This window comes from Patiria miniata, unplaced genomic scaffold, assembly GCF_015706575.1.
Source record: "Patiria miniata isolate m_02_andy unplaced genomic scaffold, ASM1570657v1 HiC_scaffold_16, whole genome shotgun sequence".
Taxonomy (NCBI): domain Eukaryota; kingdom Metazoa; phylum Echinodermata; class Asteroidea; order Valvatida; family Asterinidae; genus Patiria; species Patiria miniata.
This window is the reverse complement of record NW_024037054.1, coordinates 11688228-11707670: the sequence shown is the minus strand read 5'-3', so window position 1 is coordinate 11707670 and position 19443 is coordinate 11688228. Positions and strand designations below refer to the sequence as shown.

General features: G+C 39.1%; 2 protein-coding genes across 2 annotated transcripts; one reads left to right on the top strand and one right to left on the bottom strand.

Moving 5' to 3' along the window:
- Window positions 1-73: 73 nt before the first annotated feature.
- On the top strand, window positions 74-13823 carry LOC119723011. The gene is made up of 17 exons (XM_038193475.1): window positions 74-143; window positions 1400-1614; window positions 2868-2957; window positions 3595-3671; window positions 4646-4761; window positions 4976-5073; window positions 5417-5485; window positions 5628-5686; window positions 6399-6508; window positions 6628-6685; window positions 6957-7063; window positions 7178-7323; window positions 7763-7924; window positions 8785-8915; window positions 10131-10233; window positions 10966-11270; window positions 12422-13823. The coding sequence occupies exons 2-17, from the start codon at window positions 1411-1413 to the stop codon at window positions 12510-12512; spliced, it is 1926 nt and encodes a 641-aa protein (XP_038049403.1). The 5' UTR covers window positions 74-143; window positions 1400-1410; the 3' UTR covers window positions 12513-13823.
- Window positions 13337-18944, bottom strand: LOC119723010. The gene is made up of 6 exons (XM_038193474.1): window positions 18728-18944; window positions 16970-17289; window positions 16223-16425; window positions 15631-15727; window positions 15122-15258; window positions 13337-14978 (listed from the first exon to the last, which is right to left on the bottom strand). Exons 2-6 carry the CDS (start codon window positions 17274-17276, stop codon window positions 14574-14576), a joined length of 1149 nt encoding a protein of 382 aa, XP_038049402.1. The 5' UTR covers window positions 17277-17289; window positions 18728-18944; the 3' UTR covers window positions 13337-14573.
- Window positions 18945-19443: the final 499 nt, after the last annotated feature.

Below are 19443 nucleotides of genomic sequence, written 5' to 3'. Positions count from 1 at the left end.
TGTGGAAGGTGGGGATGTCTGGTAACTAGACGTTGCCATACTAGGTAAGAGGCGTATTTTGTCAGGGGATCAGTCTTCACACAACATCAGCACGAAATTTCAGCGGTGGCAGACACGGAGAAATTTGGGCTCCTGTTTTAAAGGTATTTTTCCGAAAACCTCATGAAATATGTTAACTTAGAAGGGACATGACAACATTCTTCATTGTACAGTAGAGCAAGTGGTTCTGTAACGGACTTTAAGTATTAAATAACGGTGTTGCAAACCGAGATGAGCTGTTATATCGCAACCAGTACAGTTGGCCTACCAGCCGTTCTTCCGCACTGCATATCGCGTATCGCATGCAGAGGTACGGTTTGCCAGAGCCCGGCCCCACTGCACAGCCGCTGCACTCAAGCTAGCTGCACACGTACACGGTCGATCATGAGCACATCGCGTGTTCAAACTTAGGAGAGCGTCATATCATGGAGCAAGGAAAATGGTCATATGTTCTAATGTAGTTGGCAAGATTACCATATGTGAAGTTCACTAATTTTCCTCTGTACTGGCTAACAAGCCCCCAGATAGCAATTTCATGTCATCAAAGTCAATTTGAGCAGTGAGAAAATACAAGCATTTTCTTAGAAAACACTTAAAATTTTCAGTCCACTCTCATTCATAGGGTTTGTACACAGAGTGTTGAGTGAACTTCGTATATGGAAATCTTTCCAGACTCTCACAGCCACAGGTTGAATTACAGTAAATTTTATTATAAAATTATTAAATTACCAGACAAACGAGTATCTACTGACATATAACAAGTAGTTATGCCTACCTGGAAAAAAAAAAAAAGTAGGCCCTATACTACATTATGAAAGACTTAAAAAAACAAGTACGAGTGCACAATTAGCTCTGGCCCGGTTCCGGAATGTCCGACTTCATATGCAAAATAGACGCGCATGCGCATCGATCGAGACAAAGGGGCGTGTTCCGAAAACGTTCGCCAAGAGTGATTTACTGACAAGGGCATTCAGTTGCATTTGGTCAATTTTTGGTCCATTGGTAGTTACATTTTATGGGAAACTGAAGGGGCCCGTTTTTGGGTCAATTTTCCGGGGACAGACCTACCAACTGACCGACCGACCGACCGACCGACCAACCGATCAACCACAAAGTGACATGTAGAAGTTCCTGCCAGAGCTTAAAAAGATCTATAAAATAACCACGAGATTTTGGAGAAGCTACAACCAGGCCATAATCATGAATTGTGTATAGAAGTAAGCGAGATAAAAACATGAAGAAGTTGATATATTTGAATAAATAAATATATTCTGTAAAACTAAAAAGGCATGATATTTGATTTCTCCAAGTAGGACTCCCGTGAATACATGTAAAATTTCGATTGCTTTTTGTTGTCTAGCTTCGGCCACAATGAGGATAATTATCCTAGCAGGCGGCTACGGAACCCGTCTCCAGCGGGACCTGCGGGACCACGATCCCCAGGATGCGGACAGCTACAGACACCTTCTGGGCATGCCCAAAGCGCTGCTTCCCATTGGTCACCAGCCACTGATATCTCATTGGTTCGAGGCATTTTGGGCCTGCAGAACCCAAATCACCGAGATATATGTTGTGGTAAATGCACTTTGTTTTATTTGTTGGAGAAAATTTTAAAACTGGAAGTCGGAACGTGATCATTTGTTATGAAATACAAAATTTGACCCTCGGCTCAGGTTGACATTTTCATGGAATTGCCTGCTGACATTTTGCTTGCTAGTACCAGTTGGCCAATTAAATCGGGATCTGGTTTTAATTATATTCAAGGATTAAAGTGGTAGTTTGTAGATGCATAGTGTATTATTCCTTTAGCTTGGCTATCACCTATGTGCTTTATTAATGTGAATGCACTTTGTTTTACTTGATTGAGGGAATTTGCAAAATTGAGTCATATTCATGTATATGCAAGAATACATATTCCATATCCCCTTGTAAAACTGACAGTAACACAACTAGTATAGAATACGCAAATTACCCAGGAGTAAGATTTGTTAGGATTTTTCCCGATTTGAGGATTTTTGTCAAATTTTTTTTCTTTTCGAAAATTTTGAATTCCTGAGCTTTTACCACAAAGGTTTGTTTTTCTTACCTGAAAAATATTATAGATAACATAAGAAGTCGCTAATCCTGCAAAACCTCTGCTGATTATTTCGTGGATTTTTCATTTTCTCCCAATGTCACTCCTGATTACCAATAAGATGTTGGAGCAAAAAGTAAAAAAATACCTGACACCCTTTCTTCAGTAAAAATTGGTTTGCATTAAAATTAACATCAGTTTTGGTTCAGTTTGGTTAAAGGGAATGCACAACATTTGTTTTTGCTGCAATTTTCAGAAATATATGGATTTGGAGGATAAGTATGTTAAAGCAAATATTGTTGAAATGACTTGTTTCACGTTTTGGGCTTGTAGATACCGGAAAAACCAAGAAAACCATGCAATCATGTTCTTGGAGTCTGGTTCCCTGACACCACTTAAGATGAAACTGAGCAATTTATAGACTTTGGGGAATTATAAGGTCAGAGAATCAGTCTAGCAGGCTTGTACCCCTTCACAGGTGTGTAATCAATCGCAAAGAAAACGTAGAATAACTAATTATAAAACAATTAGGAACAGTTTTTGAAAAAAAAATTGGTAATCTCCAACGCTGGTCTTGGAAAAATACAAGTTTTCTTGAAAATGACAGCACACCAGGAGTATTTACAGGATGCTTTAGTCTGTCATTCCCTAACAATCTAGTAAGGTATTTCGTGATAATTTGATCATTTCGTTTTGTGATGTTTGCAAATGTTGTATCTTCCCTTTAACTGTTTTTGGCGGATTTCGTTTTCAGTGTAATGACTTTTACTCCAAGAAATTCGAGGATTGGAACAAAGACTGGGAGAATGCTATTCTTTGCAACGATGGAACACGCACAAATGAGGTATTCATTCACTTAAAGCCAGAGTCCATCATTTGCAGCTATCCCAAAAGTAACTGGCGTAATTATTGTTGAAAAACATACTGGTTGAAAGATAGTAAGTGGACTAAACTCCCTGTGAAATTATTCTTTCTGGCAAGCTGTCATTTTGAAGAAATCAACGAAAGAAGGCCTTTCCAACGGTGCATTTTAAGAAGCACCGTTTGAAATTTCCGTTAGTAGTTCGTTTTTTTATTGGGTGAAGCGCGCGCAAGCGTTGACACGATGCACATGCGTGCGCAGTTGCTATAAGTAGTCGGATCGGTGCGCGACATCGCGTAGCTGCAATTCAGGCCCAATTCAAAACATGATTCAGCAACTTTTGATTTGAAATCGAGTTCCTAGAATGTTGTTTTTCTCGAAATATACAGCTGAAGCTGAGCTGAAACTTCATCAGGTTAGTTGTTCGGCATCCTTCTTTAGATTTTGAGCACTTTTGTTGCTTCAAACGAACAAAATGCACAAATTACAAATGATGGACTATACCTTTAAATTATGATTAATTGCATACAAAAATACTCAATTTGAATATTTATGACTGACTTTTGAAATTTCTTTTACATATTTTAATAAAATTCCTTGCTGTTATCATAAAATCCAGACCAGACTCGGAGCTGTGGCCTGCATGAACTTGCCCATGGAAGGCCTTGGATTTGACGACGTGACTATCATAGGCGGGTATGATTTCTCCTTTTAAGAGTAACACTGTTTTCTGTGAGAGGAATTTGCATATTTGTTTTTAATTTAAAGGTAAGATACAACATTTGCAAACATCAAAAAACGAAATGATCAAATTATCACGAAATACCTCACTGAATTGTTTGGGAATGACAGTCTAAAGCATCCTGTAAAATCGTGGCTCCTGGTGTACTGACATTTTCAAGAAAAACTGTATTTTGCCAACGCTGGTCGGCCGACCAGCGTTGGAGATAACTGGCTTTTTTCAAAAACTGCTCCTAATTTTTCATATTTAGTTATTCCACAGTTTCCGCAATTGAAAAAAAAAGAAAAAAAAAAAGTAAGTGTTCTTTCAGCAAAATGAAAACAAATCACATGGGAATGTGTATGAATTGTTTTCGTTTCGCTGAAAGAACTCGCACCTTTTTTTTGTGATCCGTGGACAGAACTTTAAAACGGTGGTTGTGTTTAGAATTCCGCAACTTCAAAAGTACATGAGTGATTTGAATGATTCTTGTACTAAAAGGAAGCTTATGAATTGGGCTTTTATATCCTAGATTTTGAGAATGCTACTTGCAGGACTTCACTAAAACAAGGGTCCAGACATTTTTTTTTTTTTTTAACTCATTCTGTATTATTATTTCAAGTAATCTAAAACGAAAGTTATAAATTGAAACACATGTGTTCTTTTCACCTTGTAACCGATCTATCATCCTTTTAAAGTCGACGCCTTTGAAATCGCCGTAGGCCCTGGGGATTAGCAGGACATTAGGCCTTGCGGTGTGGCTCTATTGTGTGCACTGCTGGCCAGCTTTGGTAATATGTGTGATGATGACACCAGGCCCTGTGCTTTGACTCATAAGTAATGCGCTCATTCAAACCAAACTCTGCCGTACCCATCAAAATCTCAAGGTACCTCGGGGTTTAAGGTACCGCCTGCTTAACTTCGCATCCGTCCTTTCTTTAATTCCTAGAGATACACTATTCTATGACGACTTTGATTTGGCGGCAGTCTGGGCCGAATTCAGACGACGCCAACAGCAGAATGCGGACGCTAGTCTGGTGCTGGCCTGCCCGTGTTCAGATGCAGGTGGGTAAGCAGTGGGAACCAGACCTGGGTGAAAAGAAACAGAGACCATCATGAGCTCCAGACTTTTAATGCCAGTTCATAAAACAAAAAAATAAGAGAAAATAAGTTCTCACACTGTATTGTGATATTTTCTTGTAAATAATTAGGAGATAATACAACTGTACGATTTTCAGAAGTGGTTCCCTTTTTTGAGCTCATACGCTTTTCTGTTTAGACACATTCAAAGTGGGCATTCTTGAGACTGACGAGGACAAAAGAGTCACTGCTTTCTTGGAAAAACCAGGACCTGATCAAACTACCTCAAGAAAGTCGGTAAGCAGTTGTAGTTTTTGAAGTACGGAAGAGCCAACTGCACCATCATTTGTTAATGCACAGGGCCATAAGTGTTTTTGAAAACTTGGCTGTGCCTCCAGCATCGCCATGTTTCGCATCACGAGCATCCAATGTCAAATTTATGGCCAAAGTTTAGAACATTTCAAATTAGGTTTGGAAACTAAAGACTTCGAAACCAGATATGAAACCAAACCTGGAGGGAGGCCTGGATTTCAAAAAAAACTCCTGCCTTTAATGTATGATACCCATGTGACAATAGATATTGGAATTTGGGGTTAAACTTTTTTTTTTCACTTTTTTTTTGACCATTCACATTTTTTAGTGCCCCTGCTTCTATGTCCTATCCAAAGCAACTCTTCCACTCATCAAACAGTTCTTGGAGGAAAGAAAGGTAATTGTATTTTCAAAACTTGTGTAATTACACACAGGTTTAAAAAAACATAATACAATGTAATAATATCTGTCAATGAAATACAGAACTGTGTCTATAAAACAAAACTCGAGTAATTTGTTTGAATATTTTATTTTTTAAGAATGGACCACTTGAAAAGAGAGATGCGACTGGACATTTTATTCGGTATCTGTATCCAAGGTAAATGTTTTAAAAGATAACAACAAAATTGCCATATTTACAAAATATGTCAAGTATAACCACAGGAGATAATTGACTTGGTAAACTTTTTAAAATATGAAAATTGACTGAAACAGGATTAGGCCCAAAAAAAAGTCTCCGGTTTCTGGTATGGAGCTTGCCCAAAAAGTGGTGCGGCAACACGGCTTTTTTTTTTTTTTTTACCTGTTTTTTTTTTTGCTTCAAATGTCTGCGGATGACTGCAAAATGGTGCCCGACTAAACTTAGTGCAAATATATGGGAGTCCAGAGATGCCACATAAAGCTTATTCTCAACCATAACCCAATCTAAAAACACGTTTAAATTTGTGCAGCAGCAGGATTCCAGTCAAACCAGTGAGTTTGGCGGTTTTGAGACATTATCTTTCATTGAAAAAAAACTTTTTCATTTTGCCGACGCGCATGGCTACGGCAATGCGCGCGCATACCAGAAACCTGTTGCAAATCCTGCTTTATAAATTGTTTCTATTGAACGAAATAATTGATTTTGAAAACATATTTCCAAATGGTATTCGTTTTCAAAATATTAAAGAGACAAAAATAAAAAATTGGCATCAAAATTACTCATGCACAACCCATACATGCAAAAATATATACACAGACATTTCTTACTTTTCTTTTGCAATTTTGTTAGTTTTGTTTTGTGTTTAGTATTTTATTCGTATTTTTTCCAGATTGCCAGTGTACACCTACGACATATCAGCAAGGTTCGATGTTGGCGCTCTGCCGACCTACAAAACCTGCCACCAGTACTTTCTTCATGAGCACAAATCCAACATAAACGGTGAGAAAAAAAACCTCACATTTCCACTTCCATTTTAGTCACACTGTAAAACCATTTGATATGTCTACAATTTGGAATTCCGACAAGGTAAATTTTGTGTCCTATTTTTTAACCCACAGAAGTCAGACGCGAGTACCTTGAGTGTTTTGGACAAGGAGACGCGAAACAACCACAAAAGTAATGCTTAAATACACCGATTCTCATAAATTTCATTGATAATTTTTTGTTGTTGATTTTTTCACGTTCCTCTTCATTCTCGGGTCGATCCATTCTTTTAATGTTTGAGGAGGCAGAAAAGAAGATGATTGTTTATTAATTTCTTTTTTTTGGTTTATTTTTTTGGGTTGTTCGTCCATTACCTATTGTGGAATTCGTATTCAACGGTGTAAAAAAAAGAAATCGAAAAAAAAAAATTCAAGTTCATCGTCTGATTGGTTTGTGGTTGCAGGTTACCAGCTACTTTCCTCCCCGGTTTCCATGACAAAGCAGCAGTGGAACGCATGCGGTACAACAAATTGGGAAAAACGGGCCTTGAGGTTTCCGTCATCGGTCTAGGTAGGTCGAGAAAGCAGAAGCTTTCCTCTTTTAGAATGTTCCTTTATCGCTCTGGCGCCCTCTGTCGGTCGGGCACGAGGCCATTAAAACTGGACATTTGTCTTGCTATTTTAGGCGGGGCCCCCTTTGGGAGCGTCTTCAATCCGATGACACTTGAGACGGGGACCAAGATTGTCCGCAAGGCACTGCAGAGTGGCATCAACTACATCGACACGGCTCCGTACTATGGCGATCGCAAGTCGGAAACCATGCTGGGCAAGGTAGGACAAGAATAAAGTTAATCAATACATTTCCAAATAAAAACATGGGAGCAGCCAATTTTTACCATTGAAATGTACGCACCCTTTTCTTTGGTGTTTTGCAAACCTTGGGTTCGTTTTTCATACTCTGCTTCGGGCCCATTTACACTATTGAACAACAAGTCATATGACAGGTTAAATTATTGCAATAATTGCATATTCATATTGTTACTGCATATTTAAACCAAGCGATTTGGTTTGTGCATTAAACGATCCTAAAGACGTTGTGAGCCACAGATGGAGCCGAAACTGGTGGCATGGCCAAGATTTGGAAAATGGCTCTTGCATACTTTTTTTTATTAGTCTACTGCCCTCTGGTGGCCGTGCATAGATCCTATACACTCCAGGTTACCTTAGTTTTTGGCTTAAATATTCAACAGAAATTCTGTTTTCTTCACAGATCCTGAAAGGTAATCCGCGCGAGTCTTACTACATAGCCACCAAGGTGGGCCGATACAAGCCAAACGTGGAGGACATGTTTGACTTCTCGGCCGAAAAGACGCTGAGTAGTGTGGATGAAAGCCTGCGATTGCTGGGCCTGGACTACGTGGATATAATACAGGTAAACTCAAAAACAGATTCCACCGGAGAAATTAGTATCCAAATTTCCCGTAAACCATAGCAACATTTTCTTGACCATGGAAAAGTCTTGGTTGTCCGAAGTGTTGGGTTACCATTCAGTAATTGGTTCCCGGTTGATTTGTTTTTCTTTGTGAATGAATCTGCGTTAAGGCCAAAAAAAAAATATTTGGTCTCTGGTCAGACCAAAGTTCCGGAATATTTTTTTTTTTTCTTCAAGCTTGGATTGTACAGACAAGGTAGGTACTATTTTGCTTTTTTGGTGTCCTCATGTACATTGGTGTCCTCCATAATTTGCCTCGGGTGCTTTCAATCATTTGCCTTGGTGCAATTTCCCATTCCTTGGTGCTCTTTGTTAAAAAAAAAATGAGGAGGTGCTGAAATAGAGGGCGCTGTTGGAGCTACCGCGGAACATTTTGGAAAAAAAAAAGATCGACGCGCATGATTAAAATCGACGCGCGCGCTGACCAGAGACCGACTTATTTTTTTTTTTGGCCTAATCATAATTTTTCTGCTTGTGTTGACTGCGATTCGCTGAATTTTTTTAATTTGTTCAAAAGTTTGTAAATTGTTTAAAACTTTTAAAAATCTGTTAGCTTTTTGCAAAGCACTTAATTTTGGTTTTCATTTTTTTTTTAAATATTCCCTACAACCTCTTGAAAAGCACTTTTCCCACAATCAAATTAAATTTTGAATTCTTCCTCAAATGTTCCACCCCACTTAATAGCGCAAAATTCCAATAACCATGCTGAAATTAAAATCAATGAATCACTTTTTTAAAATTATTTTATTGTTTCTTATCACCCTTTTTGCTTACCGTTTTGCTTACCACTGTTTTGTCAGGTGCATGATATGGAGTTTGCTCCCAACCTAGACGTCGTTCTTAATGAGTGCCTTCCAGCCCTGGAGCGTGTCAGGCAAGCAGGCAAGGCCAGGTTCATCGGCATCACTGCCTTCCCCCTCGACATATACAGGTCAGAAATTGACTAGAATTATTATTAATTATTAGTCCATCTATTAACCAGTTGAGGTCAGGTTTATTTTGACAAGAACGGACCCAGGCACAGGTTTTTCACTCGACAGCAATGCCAGCAATCTGGGGCTGCGAAGTCACATTTTCAGCCTCGGGCGGTGGCTGTGGCTGGTTTGCATTTCAGAAGAAAACAAATACTTTAGGAATCCTAGTCCTGTATTTGTTGAAACGGAAAGAATTTCCTACACCAGTGTGCTGGAACTGCTTTTTAAAAATTGGAACAAAATGTAATACAGCCATGTTAGTCTGCTAGATACAGGTATACAGCGTGTGTCAATAAAAACGCAGGATTACAAACAAAAATATTAAGAATATAAACCACCCCTATTCATCATAATGTTAACCCTCTTTTCAAAGTACCTTTCCTTTTCTTCACTATGCTTTTTATCCCATCTCATTTGGACAATCCTGTCCAGAGATAGAGTACACTGAAGAAGGGTTATAAATTCCAAGCTGGTCTGATTTGTGAAATCACACATACCTAATGAAAGGTTTGAATTCAGTACAGGTGAAAGTATTTGTGGATCACAAAGAAGGACATGTGTGGCAGGATTAGGTTTACATAATCCTTTAGTCCACAATCAATGTTATTTGATATGTCAGAGACGACATTCATGATGCTTTGAAACAATGATAGTCCAGTTATTAAATTTAAGTGATACTTATCATCAGTTGTTTCAAAGAAAGTTTTGTTCTGGTTTAATTGTCTTCAATGCATACCTGCATTGTACATAACTGGTCGTTGTGTTAAGGTCATTGAATCAGACCAACCCGCTTCAGAAGGGCTTCACAAAACTTGTCATAACTTTTGAACCAAAATTCCAAATTCCACCAAAAAAAAATCTTGTCAAAGATGAAATTATAGACAATCAAATCCTTATCAAATTAGGCACACCAGTAGCATAATTTTCTCAGAAAAAAATTGCTTTGAATCCTGCGTTTTTATTGACACAGGCTGTATAATAAAGGTAGCACTTTCAAAGATTAACTAAAATTAAAAATATGGCATAAGCTTTTATAGCTGAAGCTTTTTCATCAAAAAATTGAAAGATCATGGTACGATATTTAATAATGTTAAAAGAATCTTGCTCGCATTTCAAGATGGTATTGTTATGGACGATCTTGTAGCTGTTGACATGTTTTATCTGTGCTTCAGGAAGGTCTTGGAGCAGAGCACTGTGAAGATTGACGTGGTTCTCAGTTACTGCCATCTCACCATGCTGGACGTGTCAATGCTCAGCCTGATCCCATACTTCACGGTAAGTTAATCTATTCAAATTATCAACTCAGTTGCAATTAGATCATAAGAAACAAGGGACGAACAACAGCGGAATGCCTTTGTTGCCGCCATTTGAATAGCTTGACTTGTGATATTGCCTTATGATGACTTGTGATCTTGCTTTATGATGACTTGTGATATGCCTTATGATGACTTGTGATATGCCTTGTGATGACTTGTGATATGCCTTATGATGACTTGTGATATGCCTTATGATGACTTGTGATATGCCTTGTGATGACTTGTGATTGCGTTATGATGACTTGTGATTGCCTTATGATGACTTGTGATTGCCTTATGATGACTTGTGATATGCCTTGTGATGACTTGTGATTGCCTTATGATGACTTGTGATTGTCTTATGATGACTTGTGATTGTCTTGTGATGACCTGTGATTGCCTTATGATGACTTGTGATTGCCTTATGACTTATGATTGCCTGATGATGACTTATGATTGCCTTATGACTTACGATTGCCTGATGATGACTTATGATTGCCTTATGATGACTTATGACTGCATTATGATAACTTGTGATGATAAGTGATGAATTTATTACAACTCTTAAGAGAAACATTATTTGTGGAGCGTTTGAGGGAGTTGGATATTTTTATAGCATAACGAATGTTGACTGACCATTGATATGAGCAAAAGTGGGTAATGATTATGTATTTGTATAATCGTCATTATTCATTCCCAATTTTTTATTCAGGACAAAGGTCTAGGCATCATAAATGCCGCCCCAACCGGCATGGGCCTACTGACCCACCGTGGCCCCCCGCCATGGCACCCCGCCACGGCCGACATCAAGGAAGCCTGTCGCAATGCTGCCCTCTACTGTCAATCCAAGAACGTTGACATCTCCAAGCTGGCCGTGTTTTACTCCATACTCCAGAATGCCCCGGACGTGCACCTGATCGGCATGGAAACGGAAGAGGTCGTCGAGAGCAACGTGGAGATTGCGACTGGGTCCTTGACACGTGTGGAGCAAGAAACCCTGGAATATGTGATTGAAAGGTAAATTTTTTGAAAACCAAAAAATCTTTAAATCAAAATCACATACACATTTTTGATATACTCATCACATTTTAAACAGTTAGTTTGTCTGCATTTTTTGGTTTTGGGACTTATCCTTGACAAAAATAAAGTACGTAGCCCTATACCCCTTGAGTGATTTACTAGGAACCTTCCTCACTCTTGCAAAATCAAATCCAACACCATATGGTAAACTCTACACCCAAACTGTTGGAATCTGATTATGGTGGTATGCCTGACCCATGTAAAGCATAATCAGATTACTAGTGCAGTACTCACTCCAACAGATTCCAACAAAACATGCAGTTGGATTTTGAAAGGTGGGGGAGGGTTAAAATATCCAACATTATTTCTCAAAATGTAAAAGTTTGTTCTTCAAAGTTTGAGTATTCAGTTACAATTTATTATTTGCAGATTATTTGTGCTTATAAAAAAACTTGCTTATTTAGTTTGTTGAAAGTTAAAGAGGTTGTGGAATGCTCGAAAACATTTCCGTCATTTTTCGGGTATATGTAACCTAAGGTGTGATGAAATAAAAACGACTATTGTTTCTGTCATAAAATGAGTACAAAAGGTACTTTTGAGAGCTGTTTTTCAAGTCCTGTCATGCCTGTTTCGAACCAAACGTGCAATTTGTGTAAAAAGTCGTCGTTGCGGGCAGCAAACAAAACACAGTAAATCGTGACGTGATAAAGATGACTCCCGATGCAGAGTAGCATAAACGAGTCCTGTTTATTACGTCACGATTTACTGTATTTTGTTTGCTGCCCGCAACGACGACTTTTACACAAATTGCACGTTCGGGTCGAAACAGGACCTGAAAAATAGCTCTCAAAAGAACCCTTTGTACTCATTTCATGACAGAAACAATAGTCGTTTTTATTTCATCACACCTTAGGCTACATATACCCAAAAAATGACGAAAATGTCTCCGAGCATTCCACAACCTCTTTAATCTGGAGGAGAAGTACCGAGTCGTTTGTCAGAGAATCAGCTTGGCAGTCCTTGGTGTGTGTGGCTTCTCACCCAAATTACAGTGAGCAAGGAACATTTCCTCAAAGCTCCTTCTGTACCAGATGGTCTTTTACTTCAAGAGTTAATATTTTTTCAAAATCTTGGTGTTTTTTTTTCAGGTTTCTAAGACCCGTGAGGAACAGGAGTTGGGAAGGAGTTGAAGTCAGCAACTACTGGGCTAAGCTGAGAGGTTTGCAGGAGGCAAGTTAACTCCCTGCCGATGCCTTAAATTTGATATTCCTAGCCAGAATACCTGAGTTCAGGTTCAGAACTAATCATTTTTTGAAGTAATTTTACCATTTTTGAGGGATGATATCCACGTCGATCATTAGCCAGTTCACGTCAGATGACGTGCATACACGCAAAGATTTTGCGGTATTTGGAACGGATGACGGATAAACACGCAACGAGCGAGGCCGGAAGTATCTGTCTGCGACCCGCTTGCAGCGAGCGAGGCCGGAAATATCGGGGTGTGCTACCCGCAGATGACGGCCTGAACCCATCTGGCATCGAGGTTCGTGAAAAACATCCCCCGCCTGGGTCTGTTCAATGTCAAAATATTCCTAGCGCGAACTAGTTAAAAGCAGTTGCAGTTTGTTTAAATATTTGGAAAGTCAGATAATTTTTTCAAAATTCACATTCCGATTTGAGGAGATTCTGTCATATTTTATAGTTAATGTGGTGGGTTTGATTGGGTTACTGCAGAATATGAGCCACTTTGAAGTTTTTCACAATTTAAAATCATGGGAATTATCACAGTATCCCTTTCAGGTTACATGTCACAGTTTGAACTGTCCCCCTGGAAAAGGAAGAGCTGTTGTCTCTAGTTGGCCAATCAGAATCCGAATCAGAGTAGACACAGCCAATCACATTTGTTTCAGTGTGCTTGCTCTTCTAATGCCAGTTGGGGTAAAAACAAATTGGCCATTCACAGCAATGCCACTTTGCTAATACCACTTCAGTTTATTAGATTGGCCAACCATTAGATCACGTAATCTTGGAATAAAGAAATTTGATGGAAGAACCTAAAGTACCTCATTTTTACTTGAAAATCTGTGTTTTATTATTATTTTCCACTATATCTTTATTCAGCCAATATTTACGTCTTCCAACAATAAGGTGCAAAAATATACAAACCTACCTAAGTTGTAGTGAACTATTTATACAGTTTTGCATAAGAAGTGAAACTTTCAACAAAGTTTAATTGTACATAAAAATATCATAATTGCATGGTTTTTTTTTATATCTTGCCACAACTCACGAAAAGAAAATGTAATTGTTTTCTCGTATCCAGTATTTTAAGAAACTATTAATTTTTCATGTAATTTGTTTTAGGTTTTCCATATTCTACATGTGATTAAAAAAAAAGTCATATTTTTGTATTCAATTGTGAAGGTAATTTGTCAGGTGAGATAAATTCCACTTTTTAAATAAAGAAATCTTACTTCCTAGCTTATCAACTTTTTTTGCATTAAAAGTGGGAAATGTTGGCAAATCAAGCTTTTTGATGTATAAATTCTTTAAAGGTTTTTTGCATTTTATTAAACCTGAATGAAAAAAAAAGTAATGGGAGGTCATTTTAGTGAGGGCGATATTAAAAGAATAAAAAAAATTAACACTTAAATGGCAAATTTGTAAAAAATTCTACTGCTTTGAAAAAAATCACAGTAAATACTTGATTCATATTTTTGCAATCCAAGTAAGTAAATTCTCACCTAGACAAGTAAGCTTAAATATTGCACTGGAAGTGTTTTCCTACAATTTTGTTTTAGTTTACAAATCTAGAACTGTGTTAAAAACTTAAATCAGCCATATCAAAATCAGCAATTTCGGCCACTCAATCTGCCTAACTCAATATTTGTGAAGACAGCGAAATGAATTTTATGCCAGAAATCAGCAACTGGCATATCTATCACTCTTTAAACTAAGGCATGAAGTATATAAACACATGTCTTGTGGAATTGCAATGGAAGTGTTAAGCAGGCTTCGACAGCTTAGCTCAGCAGCCTTGTGTCCCTGTTGTTCAGTTGAAATGCTCTCCTTAAAGTATCTACAGTTTAAACCCTGTTTGCTTTCACACTGGATATTTCAAGCCTGGAAACCAGTCAATTTTTAGAAAATTTTGCTTAAAAATTTTATGTACTAAGCAAAAATCCGCTGAATACCAGGCACAAGGAATATGTCAAGCATGATGTTTTGACCGGTAACCCGTTTTCGCTAAGCAGATGTTTTCTGCGTTAAGCAGAAATTGGCCCCTGCTCCCAAGTAACATCAGGATACGTCCATGCTGTATTCGTTGGCTGAGCTTAGCACACTCCGACTGTAAGCATCCTCGTCTCTACTGTTGCCATGGCTACCCATCCTCGCCCTGCTGCCATGGTGACTCCCCGCATCACTGTACTTCTGCCCGCTCATCTGTCTGTCCACCCGACCGCCGGTCTGACCGTTATCGCCCCCTTCCCACGGGGAGCGTACGGTAGAAGCGGAGGGCATCTGTGTCCTAGCAACCAGTTGCCTAGCAACCTCCTCTCGGAACTGCTTCTCCCTCTTGTCTCTTTCCATCTCCTTCTGGATGCGTTCCCGCTCACCATCCTCCTGTTTCCACCTCTCTTCCAAAGTGTCTTCAATTTGATCGAAGAGGACCGTATGAGGAGACCGGTTTTTCCTCCGGAAACGCTGTAAATCGGAAGAAGAAAACAAAAAATACCACCCCACAAATGTAAGAAAAGTAGGTTTGTAACAAGACTTTATATTCCACTTCTGTAAACTTCGTAAAAGGTAACTTTTTTGGAATGTGGAAATTTGGATCTTGGACTCACTGTGAATTCACCGGACGTCGTTGGCCATTTCAACGATGGCATGATGAGCTCGGGCTGGTAGCGGGGTTGAGGGGTCATAGCCTGACCCATCTGACGACCTTCTGACCTCTCGGATCGCGGCTGAGGAAGCCCAACAACTGGAGGAAAGAAAAACAAACAAACATACATACGTTTAGTTAAAATTTAAATTATCAAATTTGCCCTTCACTGCATTATAAACAATTCATGAGCCATGCTTGATTTGATTTGGGGACAAACAATTCATCAGCTTTTGTGGCGGGACTCGGCCTGCAACCTCTTGCTTACTTGTGCAGGTGGCTTACCATTCATTGGAAATATTTATAAAACTTAAATCTAAATTGTGCCCCTCACTGACATGATGTTCAAATGTATACTCGGTGCTTTGCATAATCTTGTGAAAAAAACAAAGCAAAAATACTTCCTGATAAGAAAACAAAATCTTTTTATTATCGGTTTTTTTTTGTTGTTCAAATTTTGAATTTACTTACTTATATCTCTGTTTCTGGACTTAAAGTGGATGTTGTATGGATCGTGCTCTGGTGCGGTAACAAACTCGGGCAAGCCAAGAGGACCCAGTGGAGGATACTGGAAGAAAATGTCACAAAGTTAAATTGATATTTTTTTAAAGTAAAGAGTGACGAAATAAACAAATTTTCAAATTCAGACTATTGGGCCGAAGTGTGACTTGAGCAAGGCTAATTCACAAGGGGGAATCGGGGAGTCGGTCAGTCAGTCAGTCAGTTGGGTTAAAAGAGGACTATATACTGGCCCTCTGGGACCAGCACATTAACCAACACTCGGAACAGAAGTTACCAGAATCAATTTTCCCCCATACCAAACTCCAGACCAGATAGTTGTGAATTTCTTTACGCCCGAGGACAATGCTTTGTGTTTCCCTTTGTCCCTGTAATATTACACTCTCCCAAAGACTAAGCACATAACCCTACAATCCAGGACCGTTTTTAACAAAAGATCCAACACTCGAGAACTGAAAGGATCTTTTGTTCTCCCTTTGTGTGTCTGTCCTCTATCGTAAAGCCACACATGTACATTGAAAAAAATATTCAAAACTCAACTCACCCCTCTGAAGTCGTGTTTCTTGGGCATTTGGTATTGCTCCTTAGGGTACATGCCTTCCCTGACAAACTTGGCCCTTGCTTCGTGAGGGTCGTCGATCTTGAAACGGGTCACCATCTGCTCGCTGCGCGGCCGGACGGGCTGAAGGATCTTGGGTAACGCTACAGACTTCTTGCCTTCCGTTTTGCTCATTGCCTTCTTTTGTCCTTTTATATACACACACAAATAAAACCAAGGGATTAGCTGTATGCTGACGTCGACACATACAAAGACCTTTAGTGATGACATAAGATTTGTGAGATTGTAATGAAGTTATTTTAGGAAAGAAGTTTGACATTTTTTCATGGTTTTTGGTTGGTTCGTCCCCTAAATACTCTGCATGGGAGTTTTAACAGGAGGCCAGAAACACTGGTGCAAACTCCTTCTCTCAGCGATAAGCGTCACTGGGTTTGTTTATATTATATACATTGCATTACACAGCACACGGGACCTCCGGCTTTACGTCCCATCCAAAAGACAAAGCAATAATGCTTAGGTGCCTTGCTAAGGGCACAAGTGTCCACCCGGGCTCGAACCCACGCCACTGTTGCCTCTGAAACACCAGAGCATGAGTCTCGTGCCCTTAACCGCTAGGCCATGACACTCAAATTTCTTTTACAAGTAACACTGGAAGATGAAATCAGGTGGTTTAATTAGCCATCTAACCCCCCCCCCCCCCCCAAATAAAGCCACCCTTGAAAGATAAAATACCTGGAAAAGTTCCATATTTCCACGGCTGCATGCTCTCCCTTGAGTTCCTCTTTGGGGGTTTGGGGAGGTACTGCTGGGGACGGAAATCCGGCGGCGGGTGTTCCCAGATGTCAAATTCCTTCGGCGGCTTGCGGATGACATAGCTGTCGCTGCGCGTGAGCACCAGGTCGCGACCGGCGTTAAAGCGGCTCTGGGTCGCGAAGGAGAACTCACGGATGTTCAGGCTCTGGGCGGCCGAGGGCTGGCGGGCAGGCTGACGCGAGATTGAATGACCACTGACATCTTGCGAGGTGACCATGGTTGCCATTGGCTTTAACAGGCTGTAAAAAAAAAAAAGCAGTAAACATTAAAATAGTCCAAACAAAAGTTTACATAAAACCATGGAGTACTTACTACATTTTCTCAATTTTTCAAAACTGGAGAAAAACATTCCAAGCACGGATGCAGAAAAGATCGAAGCATTAATTCGACAGCAGCAGATCGGATAGCGTCTGGCTTGCACGACACTTGACATATTACTCCCCGGGCTATTTATGCATCATTGCACTGTCTGATATTGATCTGGTGTGTTAGGTATAAGGTAACACAGCTGCAGGGCTACTGTTTTTGTCTAAATTTGTCTTCTGGAAAGAGGCCCAGGTGTTTTTATCTATTAGCATAAAGCATGCACTTGCCTACCCCAAAATAAGAAATATATGCAAAATTTGTTTTTCATTTTACACACAGAACCACAATTTTTTTTAAATTGGTGTGTCTGCAGGCCCGGATCCAGAGTGGGGGGGAGGGGTGAGGGGGTTTAATATTCATTCATTCATTTCTTTTATTTGTCTCAGATCGTGGCCCGGAGGGCCAAATTCCAAAAGACAATTACATTATAAACAATTAATTCTAAAAGCGATTAAAACTTGCTGAATACAAAAAAATGAGTAAAATACTAGGCAGGCAATACATTAAAACTGTACATAAACAAACACCACATAACCAGGAAGACAGAACTATTCAAGAAAGGAGGGACAATCAACATGCAGCCCCTCCCCCCCCCCTAAAAAAAATATTGCACACAATAAAATCACACAGAGCTGGCATTTAAAATGTTAATGAAGTAGTAAGGGATGGGACTTTTTTGGAAGCGCTTGGTTCTAATAGGGAGTTGAGTTATGTGGTTCAGTACAGTTCCTTAGGTTCCTACCATGACTTGCTAGCCTCGTGGGGGGGGGGATAAAATAATCCCTCCCCCCTTCTCTGATACCATATTTATTTATTATATATATTTATTTCAGTAAGTGCATCAGTAACAATGTGCTGCATTACTTAAATGTCCGTTTGTCTGCAACAATCGGACATAAAACAATCTGACGGACCTGACTCCCCCTGCAAAAATTCCTGGATCCGCCCCTAGTGTGTCTGAAATAAATTTTCTCTAGTAGTCGGTTTATTTCATTCACATTATTTTCATTTATGCATTAATTAATTTTTTTGTTTGGAATAAACAACACGAAACAAGATCTGGACACCAGCTATCGACAACAAATACCCCCCCCCCCCAAAAAAAGAGGAAATTAATAAATGAAATAAAATGTGAAATAAGAAAGACTTAACTAACAAAAATAAAAATAAAAAATATGCATTTTAATTAAAACGAAAACAAAGGGAAACAACGTTAACATTATTTATGAGCATAATTATTTATTAACACTAATAAAATCAAAAACACAAATGTCAATTATATTTATAAAAAAAACACAATTCACAACTTACTTTTTCGCCAACAATTCGAGAAATGTCTCTCACGAATAAGCTCTCATCGTCTCTGTCATTCAAACGTTTTCAGTATGATAGGTCGTCTTCGATTTTTCACATGAAATTGTGGTTATTTTACACATTTATCGTTTGTATTCATAAGACGGTTTCCGTTCACCGCGCGGGCCACATGCACTTGTTGCCATCACCTGTTGTATCCACGAAAGGGGTGTACACATTTCGGTTGATATAGCAACTTGGATTGATCCAATTGTTGGTAGGGGTGGCATTCTAAATTGATTGGATTTGCGTTAAATATTTTTTATTTATTACACGTAAATTGAAGTTACATTTTTAATCCTAGTGCCTGTTGTCTTTAGTTTTTGGGTGTAATAATAATCTTAAAACTTTTCAATATCGATCCAACTTGGAAAATTTAATCGATAATAAATTTGTTCAACCTAGATTTGAAATCGATCATCCTGTCACCTCTACAGAAACTTACCGCTCGGGACCTTTTTTGTTGGGGCAATTATAGCGCCCTCTTGCGGTCATATCAAACGACAAAAAGAACGAGGGGGGAGGGGCATTTTGGATAAACAAAGGGGCAGATGATTTGAACATAAAAGTGGCCCTTACTTAGCTGTAAAAATCCATGAAATTTGAAAGGGGAAGTGCTAGTGAAGGGCACCATTTCGTCTAACACTTCCAAAAAGGGTTAAAATAAAAGTGAA